General features: G+C 38.4%; 1 protein-coding gene across 2 annotated transcripts; it reads right to left on the bottom strand.

Annotated features, from left to right (window-relative positions):
* Positions 1-202: 202 nt before the first annotated feature.
* Positions 203-10,234, bottom strand: LOC103978453 (probable inactive ATP-dependent zinc metalloprotease FTSHI 2, chloroplastic). 2 transcript variants are annotated; one of them, XM_009394245.2, is made up of 12 exons: positions 8,834-10,234; positions 6,875-7,047; positions 6,485-6,586; positions 6,219-6,383; positions 5,418-5,558; positions 4,265-4,423; positions 3,851-3,936; positions 3,591-3,669; positions 1,841-1,963; positions 1,709-1,765; positions 1,386-1,624; positions 203-770 (listed from the first exon to the last, which is right to left on the bottom strand). In XM_009394245.2, the coding sequence occupies exons 1-11, from the start codon at positions 10,155-10,157 to the stop codon at positions 1,409-1,411; spliced, it is 2,625 nt and encodes an 874-aa protein (XP_009392520.2). In that variant the 5' UTR covers positions 10,158-10,234; the 3' UTR covers positions 203-770; positions 1,386-1,408. The 2 variants fall into 2 exon arrangements, 1 of the variants encoding a protein (XP_009392520.2); XR_010491903.1 differs by lacking the exons at positions 203-770; positions 1,386-1,624 and adding an exon at positions 2,753-2,877 and having other exon boundaries at positions 1,712-1,765; positions 8,834-10,223.
* Between the last annotated feature and the right edge of the window lie 152 nt (positions 10,235-10,386).

Genomic DNA, 10,386 nt, shown 5'->3' with positions numbered 1-10,386 from the left:
TTTGATTGGTTGTGATGGGAATGGGAACCATTGATTGGTTGTGCTCAGCTTCTTAATATAATTTTCACTTCTTTGGGAAAAACAAATAAACAAAAACAAAAATGTTACATGCTGATATCATTGCTGATCTGACATGTTACTCCTTCCTAGCCATAATCGAATAAATACAAAGTAAAGGCATTGCTTAGAAACACGCTTACTCTCACTTGCACTTTGTCCGATTTATCTTCCAATGAATCTATTTTGGGTTGGCTTTGTCCACAATAAAGTCTGCTCTATGGAGCAGAATCAAGAAATCACTTTACCTAAACATAATAAAAGCACAGTTCAATGATCAAAAGAAATAACAGCAGAGCGCTACAAGGCTTAGAATTTTTTAGTTGGTGGTGGATGAGCAAGGCACAAAATTTGCAGGTTGGAACCTCTTGATTTACCTCTATCCGCTATGAATCTGATCCAAATCAGATATCAGGAATTTGGACATCTTCCAACCATCTCAACTCTGCATGTGCAATCACATGGATACTCATCATGCCATCAGAAAAACATGAGAAAAGCTCGAGACTTTCCAAAGTATCAGCACCACCAGAATGGGAAGTAGCTGTGATGCTATCTTGCTAAGAAGACGATATCGGCACCATAGTGATGACGCCAATTGTAACAATATGCTCCAATTTTTAACTCGGGAACAGGGACTGATTCTGAGCACAGCAAATTGGAAGGATAATAACTGATCCATATGTGCCAATCCCAAATACTGCGGCAGGCATCTATCAAGAAACAATATCATGGGTTTAATTCAGTCCATAAACATGAAGTGAATTGAAAAACCAAGATGAAACCATATGGATGAGAAAATCAAGCAACGGAAATGATCAATGGCAATAAAAGCCTGCTATTTAGCAAAGACTACTCAAACCATTTACTGTTGAATGGTTGCCATGGCAGAAAAGAGATGCCATTCTCTTGGTGTTTTGTTAAAGGCAGGAGCAACCATAGGGCCGTGTCCAGTGTCAACCATAAAAATTTCCTTTATATGACAGTCATTTAAAATTGACACTTTCAGCATAATATAAGACTACATGATTTGCTTGATAGATGTGAACTGATGGTTATGATGCCGGATAATGAAAGGAATGCAACTTTTATACATGAAAATCTCCAATATTTCAGATCTAAAAGAGAATGGCGTAAAGTCCTGGAAAACAATAACATGTCGCAGATTCTTGCTTGCTTTTGCAAAGATTACCACAACCAAAAAGGTGGTCTGATCTTTCCGACAATGGTTGCCCCGAAAAAACTAATTATGGTAAAGTGGGAGAACCATTAAAATTGTGAACAAAACAAGCAATTCAAGCACACATAGCCATTGATTTTAGGCATACCTAACGATAATTCTTCTAGCATATCAGACAAGGCTTCCCTGAGCTCGTTCCTTCCCAGCCATCATCATTTGTTGAAATTGCAAAAGCTTCGTTTTCCTTATATCAATAATATTTTTCGGCATCTGCTCAACATGACCATATTCCTCCACCAGGCGAAAGAACTCCTGCTTGGTGAGACTTTTCTTCTGAACTAATTGGTCAACTATCACATCCATTAACTCTTTATTGCGTCGCAATATCTACAGAATATCAATTCGATTATGCAATTTAATCCACATAACTAAGATTTACTAAAAGTAAGGTTACAGGAACATAGTAAATACCTCTTTTGCTCGATCATAGCAATTGTTCAGTAACCGCTGTGCCTCCAGATCAATATCCTGGTTAAATATTCATTGTCAGACATACAACACTTTTGGCAGTGCATTCAAAAATTACAAAATTATAGAAGGTACATTGATCCGATCTGCAACCCAGAAGTTGGACAGTCCATGATATTTTTCTGAGAGGCCACCAAGAACAAAGGAACGTGCAGCTGACCTTGCATTGTCTGCTGTTTCTGCCCAAATTGTACTCAGCTGTAATTGTATGTACAACATTTTCATCTTAGTCACATTGGTTCCAAGGGACACTGAGGAACTAAATTTTTAACACAGCTAACCAATCTATATTAACGACATTAAAGATGTACACCGGTTGGTAATGCCTGAGTACTAGATAAACTGAAGAACCATATTCAGAAAGAAACAAGGAAAATATATATCATTAGTCATTACCAATTGAAAGCCCATTATGATGTGTGTATTATCAAGTTGGTGACATCCAGTATAGAAAGAAAACTGAAAAATAATAATTTCATTTTCACCCAAAACATATAACATGTGAATTGAACCAGCCTGCAATCCATTTGATAAAGAGGTCAACTCAAATCATACTATCAGACAATTAACTCATTTTCAACAACATTTGACCTTAAACTCAACATATAGTCATATACTGTCTAATCAACTCAGCAGTAGTAAGCAGCACATTGTTTTTGGTAATGATAGTTTTAACACGCATAACTTAGTTTATCACTCAGGTCAATTTGCGATAAGAAGCGAAATAATTAATGTTAGTAGTAAGAGAGGAGGCAGAGAAAACAATAAATAAAGATTTTAATACTCTAAACATATGTCTCTTTACGGACCTGAATGATGGCAAAAGATCCGTGTAACCGATTCCAAATAATTGAGACTTAAGGCTTAGTTGTTGTTGTTGTCATCATCAATTTGGATCAATCGTGTCAATGCGTAATGCTTGAAATCAGACCATTAATTAATCAGGTTAATCCTGTCAACCTAAATATAACCCAAGGCCTCTCTTACCATGTCGTGTTTGTGGTGGGTCCAGAATTGCCACCCCATGGCTGGATAGTAGTACTGGGCTACTAAAGTAAGCTCTGAGCACCAGGCCATTTTCATGCAACTTGTTTGAACAATATATCTGCGACCTGTTAGAATGGTCATTGCATGTAAGATTTTTCAACGGCTTCAATGAGCCCTAGCATCCCTTGCAAGAATGAGTTCTCTTTCCCGTTGAAGCATTAACATAATTAATGCTGATTCAAGGCCAAGCATAATAGAGAACAAAACAATAGATACATTATGTGCAACCAACATAATTAGAAGAACCAAGGATTTACTATGCTAGTGCATAGTGCATGCTACACAATTGTCTCAGATATGGCATCGACATGCAGTGGATCATAAACAGGGAAATGGCATAGTGCAGCACCAGTGGCATGGTACACAGCATGAACCATAAAGAACTATGACAAACAGGGGCTGACTATAAAGCATGACCTTGTGAACCAGGGCTACTCCAACTCAAAAGACCTGTGAGTAAGAAGTGCTGCGTAACAGATACAGGCTAACTTACTCTAAGTTAGATATCACTACGTATCTACAATTGAAACAAACCCCGCAAAAATAAAATTTATGCTTTATTACCTTTTAACTAGCAGAATCAAAGTTAACACAACTATGACAATCAATCAAGTCAAGTACAAATCAATCGTGAATTCGTAGAATCAAGTATAGCAGGTTTTTACTTCCTATAATATATCATGTAAAAGGACAACAATACAAGCAACAACGGATTAGTCCCTTTCAACAAATGTGTCCTTCCAAACAAGAAAATTAAATATGGTACACCTTCAATTACCTGATTCTCACCAAACCAGATTTCATCAGCAGCCCGAGGGGCTATCTGAACAGTGATATGATCAATCAGGGACTGGCGGCTGTAAAAATAAAAAAACACATAAGCCAATCATTTTAAAAAAATTGCTCAACTTAAAATAAGATACAGCTAAATTCAGGTTCTATTGCCAAAATTTTTACACCCCATATGCTATTTAAAGTGCAATATTGGAACTTGATGCACCAAGAAACAAAAATTTTGGTTCCAAAAGAAAGAAGTACCTAAGCATTCCTTTTGTAAATTTAATATGATCCATCTTGACTCGCACATAACCCAATTCTCTGCCAGCTCGAGGTGCAATGGTTATCTGGATGGAGAAACAAGGCTTCAACTACTAAAAATCATATAAATGCAGCTTCAATTGATGACTCTAACTAGCTTCAGGAAGATTATTATGCATATAAACATGTAAGAATACAAACATGTCCCCATGACAGGTGCGAGTGCCAAATCGGCAGTATAGTTCATAATAAGATCATAGCTGCAATTAGTAGTGGCATAATGATCACTAAGTGTCTATTCTAGACAGATGGATGCATGATTAAATAAATATAATGAATTGATCCTGTGAGTAATCATGAAAAAGTGCTGCACAGAAATGCGTCAATTTATAAAGCAGAGAGTACAGACAGTACAAACTCAATGTTCTTTAGATCAGGGAAGTTGACAGCTACAATAGCCATAGCTGCTTCATTTAGAGCCAATCGTTTCCACATCTCTGGCCTCCTATCCTTTTTATCAAGCATTCCTCTTTCTTCAATTTGTGCAGCTTGTAATAAGTCATCAGTTGTTATCTGGACCAGTGCAAATAATTTAATAAAATAGGTTAAGGACACCCTGATAAAATATAGCAACCATAACAGAAAAGCATCAAGAAGTGCAATCACAATCAGATATTAGCATTGAGTGACATCCTTGATGTGCCAAGTCCATCATTCTTTTATACTCCACAATAATATACAATTTGATTTTTTTAATTGATCTAGACAAGAAATATGGTGCAAGAGCATTTTTATACCCTTCCAAGCCCCAGCTGTCAGAGTGATCAACCACAAAGGTGGGAAAAATGTGCAGATTACACAAGATGGAAATCAATCCTAAACATCCCCATGATAGGGGGGGGGGGGAGAGAGATAGAGAGAGAGAGAGAGAGAGAGAGAGAGAGAGAGAGAGAGAGAGAGAGAGCAAACAGCTAGTGATACTAATAATATATGCTAAAACAAATACAATAAATGTACATCAATTTTGCAACGTTGGAGACAAGTCGCTCGTAATATATGCAATTCTCACAAGATACAAAATGACAATAATTTAAGAACAACTTAAACTAGATCATCTAGCTCCGTTAATTAGAGAAACATACAACAGAACAGAAAAGCTGGAGAGTAGAATAGACTCTCTCTCTCTCTCTCTCTCTCCTTATTTCTACACAAGACAAAAAAGAAATGAAATTTACTAATACTAGAGAAAGTAGGATGTTTTTCTCTTTTTTGTTCATTTTTGACCAGTGATGTCCATGCGGTGGCCCAGAAAGTTAATGGTCTGAATGCAGAGTAGCTTATAAGGGATAATATAATTATAGCATTAACTAAACTGTTAGTTCATCCGACAATAATCTTATCCAACCACTGTATTAATGCAGTATTTCACAAACTAAATAGTCATCCTAGACAATGAACATCTCATATCAGGATGCATTTGTGCAACCAAAAAGAGTGATATCAGTTAACTACTTAATATATATTAGAATCATCAAAGAATTAGACCGACTTGCAAGAGGTAGTTTACCTCAGACCTTCCATCACGTATCATATTAATGGCAGCAATTTCAATAATGTTTGCCAGCTCAGCACCAACCATTCCATTAGTCATACTGGCAACTGCCATATAATCCACATCATCAGCCATTGGCTTTTTCCGAGCGTGAACCTGTTAGGAACAAAGCCAAAGTTTTTTCGTTGCAAAAAAAGAACATAAAATCTTTTAATTTATTTTGCTTCGGCAGAAAACCTATAAAAAAAAAATAGTTTGAGTGCTGCATGTTTGCGTGCTTAATATAATAAAAAGAACATATATAGCTGAACTGAACATATGAATTTACACAAATGAAGCATCTAAAAAGCTGAAAAAAAGAGACTTTCACTCAGAGTATAAAGCCAAACAAAATTAGGAGAGCACAAAAACCTAAATATTTGACTCAGCTTTCCCTTGAAATTCTCAAAAGAAGAAACATTAAAATGACCAATTTAAACAGACATTTGCAGGCTCAAGCCAAAATAAGAAAAACTGTATAAAATGACTTTTACAGAAAATACACTACTGATGCAGCAGATTCTATCATGTTTGTAATGCAAAGCTCAAAACTAGGGCTGTTGGCTTTTGCAAATACAAATCTCTTCAACAATGAATTGCCATAGGAATCATAAAAGCTAAAAGGCCAACCCTATGAGCATGTACAGATAATACAGAATAGGTAAGCAGGCAGAAGCTCCTACAAGGAAAACTGGTCATTGGAAAACCCATAGAAACTTTTGACTAAACATCTCATGTCAAATGAATTATCACAGTTAGTAAATTAGACTTTAATACCTTCAGAATCTCAATTCGACCAATTAGACTAGGCTTTGGTATGAATATTTTTCTATCAAACCGCCCTGGTCTCACAAGAGCTGGATCAAGGATATCTGGTCTATTGGTTGCAGCTATGGTAATTACATTGCCTCTTCCTTCAAAGCCATCCAAGCATACAAGGAGCTTCAGTGATTACAAGAAGATAAGGATGTCAAATATATTAAACTTGTAAGATAATCAACTATAATAAGAATAGCAGCTGTTCACCATTTCCTTTCTTTTACCTGATTGAGTGTGGCATCTCGTTCTTGTCCACCAGAACCCTTGATAAGACCACGTTCTCTTCCAACAGCATCTAGTTCATCAATAAACACAACAGCAGGAGCCTAGAAAACATTCAGAAAATATTTTTTAAGGTCAAACTGAGGCCAGCAATAACATTAGACTTCAAATAGCAAATAAATGTAAAGTGATCAGCATCTCGGCATATAAACAGCACTTTTACACTAAACATGTAGTATAAGCGTAAACAAACAAACAAACAAAATAGTATACAGAGATAAGAAATAACACTAAAAAGATTAACTAAAAACATGGGGAAACTATAATTTACTGCTATGTTGAGCATATGAAATTGTTAGAAAGAAGATTCAATGCAACTCGCCAGGGCTTACATTTTCCTTGGCTTCTTGGTACAGTGCACGAACACGAGAAGCACCAACACCAACATATATTTCCACAAATTGTGAAGCTGAAATTGAAAAGAAGTTCACACCAGCCTCACCAGCAACAGCTTTCGCTAATAATGTCTTACCCACACCAGGAGGCCCACACAGAAGTATGCCACCTATATCATAGCAGTATTAGCAGATATATGAGACCATAATGTTGAATGAAGGCTTTTATACATAATAAACTGTATGTGTTACAATTCTGGAGAAGGAAGAATTATTAAGACCTGTAGTGTCTGATAATCATTTAGTAATTAATAAAATCAAACTTTGAAGCTTCAGTATCTGATAATTTGTTAAGTTCTGATATAGAAAATAGAATAAATAGTTTCAGAGTGTTGTAATTTGTAAATATTCACTAAGGCCATTTCCTTTATTCTTACTGGTTCCTACTGTTTCTGCCCTACGTCTGGTTTAGGTGAAAAGGTGAATCATAAAGGGCGAAAAGGAATAATCAATATCAAGTCCACATCAAAGAATCACATGTGATTAATGGGCATGCCCTATCCAAAAAAAAAAGATGAAACAATAATCTGAAGTAGTTACCCAACAAGAACCAGATGGACTCAATTTTTTGATCCGGCCTAAAACACATCACCAACTAGCTTGACAAGTTCAAGAGAAATTACCTGTTGTAGATGCCTCAAATTAGAAAATAGATACTTGCATACAGAGATTCAGCGAGAAAATAGTCAGGTTCTACCTGATAAGCTCAATCTCTTCAGGATACTAAACTTTTATACTTCACAACATATGCAGAAATTGGCAAAACCATGGGAGATAAATATGTTTGCAAATACTCCAAATTTTGTATTAATGGTCAAGTCTTGCCCTAAATATCCAGGTTGCTTAGGAAATTTTTGAGTTCACCAGCTTTTCCAGTTATGCAAACTGGCAAAATATTGATGAACGAGTCATCTCAGATTTGTTTTAAGCAACTTCCAAGTTGCTGAGAAATCTTTAGACGCTTTAAGCAACTACAAGCAGAACACCTATTCACGGTTTCAAGTGCTAATGTAATATAATCCATCCAAAGCATTTATCCAGCACTTGTCATACTTCCATGTGGCTTCAAAACAGATAACTACATTTATCCAGCACTTTTCATGCATTCATGTGACTACAAAACAGATGACAATTTAAAGGAATAATATTAAAGAAACAGATGACTACACAGTAGAAGAACTAACAAATGATACAATAATAGAGAAGTAAAAGAAATATGTGCTTAACAGGATTATGATAGCATATGCACCGATTATCATGCTATGACATAGTGCTCTCTCTCAGTATAACCATATAACCATGAAAAATAATAACAGACACAACGTACAGCAATAATAACAATAACAACAACGACATATCATCTTTGCAACTATTTGGGGTAACATACCCAACCTCAACACATAAATCAAGTAATGTGATACAGCATGGAGAATCATGTAAACTTTGGGTCAGTGGAATATTTCATAAAGACCATAAGCAAAATGAAAAAAACCAACAATGGAAAGCAAATTTATGTGCTCATGCTTCAAACTTAGGAATAGGCAGATTATGAGTTATAGCATCCGTATCAGATCATGCATGTTCTTGATGCATCTTTTAACCAAGTAACAAGCAATTATCCTGTAGTTAACTATTATTTTAAGAATTCAACATAAAGAATGCCAATCAAAGCCAAGTAACTATGAGTCTGTGGCATAAGCCACTATACATGGATTAACTAGCTCAACATAACCTGTGAAGAAAACTATTTTAAGCCGCACTCTTCAGAACTTTGTTCCAGAATGAGAGACTGAATAAGACATTGACTATACATGCCTAGTGTAACTCCAATGAGATTGTCAGACTATAATCTGCATTAAGAAGAAACACTATAACAATCTAAACAAGGACCCTTACCTGGTATTTTGATGCCTCTTCTCCTGTACATTTCCCCCAATGTGAAGAACTTCACAATCTCCTCAAGCTCTAGCCTTATTTTCCCAAGACCAGCAACATCGCTAAACTTGACATCGACTCCCCTCTCCAAGTATTGTGGTACTTTACTATTCGCTCGCCTCACCCGAGCACCTGACTGCATAAACTTCATTGCCATCTTCATATAAGGATTCTGCTCATCTCCTCTCTCCTCGCTCTCATCTTCCCCTGGTCCCTCAAGTCCTGCCATTTCCCTCTCCAACTGCCTCATTTTCTTCCGTTCCTCTGCCTCTGCCTTCTCAATCTTCAGCCTATCTTCATAATCCTTCTGCTGCTTCCTATAATTAAGCACAACAGTTCTGTAGAAGACGTAGAATATCACGAACCCAATAGCAGTGGCAACATTCTTGTCCCTCGCCATATCATCCCACATATAGGCCATCCGCTGATAATTCTTTCTAGCCTGCCGTAGCGACTCCTCGTATTTGGCCTTCTTAATCTGTTTCCTCCTCTTCCTTTCCTCCGCCTTCTTCTGTGCCTTCATAATTTTCTCCATCGCCTCCCTCTCTGCCCTCACTCTTGCTAACTCTTCTCTCCGCCTCTCTGCCAGCTCCTTCCGTGCATTCTCAAGCTCCAACACACGCTTTGACTTGGGTTTGGGCTTCTCCATTGACAGAAAGTGGCCTGGAATGTTTACCAACCACCCCAAATAGGGGGTGGGGACTTCCGGCTTCCGGACCGGGGGGGTATATGCATTGATGCAAAAAGAATCCAACTCGAGCCGATCCCAGGACTCCCAAAACCTCTCATCCCTCTCGGCCGCCGGCAGCACCGCCCGAAGGACCCTGGAATCATCGAGGACGACGAGCACCAGGTTCGGCCGCAGCTTCAAGGTGACGGAAGGTGGCTTCACGATATGCCGGAGCTTCCCTTCGTCCCTAAGGGTCAAGATTTCGGTATATGGAATACGGTCGCCGACAGTGGGGAGGCCGCGGGACCAGGATTTGAGCTCCTCAGGGGAAAGGGTCTCCGCCGGGCGCTTTGGCCTCGGCTTCTTCTCGGTGACCCCAGCGTGAGCACGTGGCAGCGGAAGCGAGGAGGAGATGACGGTCATGGTGACGGAGAGCTGGAGCAACATGGTGCAATTCTTCTTGGCTTCCTCCTCATTCTGGTCATCTAGCGGTGGATTGACGGAATTGCGTGGAACGAAACATTTTCGCGGAATCGAGCGGAAAGGGGCTTTTGGTGGGGATGGGGCGAGGGGGAGGGAGGAGAATAGGAGAGAGCTCGATGCAGCGAGCTCCATGGTCCAGGAGGGGCACGGAGAAGAGGGTTTGGATCACATCGACGAAGCAATAGCGTCTCAACCGAGGAAGGATGGGAACGGCTGCGGATAGATCACAGCCATTTGTGCTCGCTGTGATTCGTGTAGGAAACTTTAAACGTTGGGCCCGGCCCATCAAAGGCCCCGTCAAAGAACGCGCTTCGTTTCAAAACGGTATTCTTTATGTATCTGTTACATTATATTAAAACGG

Source organism: Musa acuminata, chromosome BXJ1-3, assembly GCF_036884655.1.
Source record: "Musa acuminata AAA Group cultivar baxijiao chromosome BXJ1-3, Cavendish_Baxijiao_AAA, whole genome shotgun sequence".
In the NCBI taxonomy this organism is placed as follows: Eukaryota; Viridiplantae; Streptophyta; class Magnoliopsida; order Zingiberales; family Musaceae; genus Musa; species Musa acuminata.
This window is presented reverse-complemented; position numbering and strand designations above follow the sequence as displayed.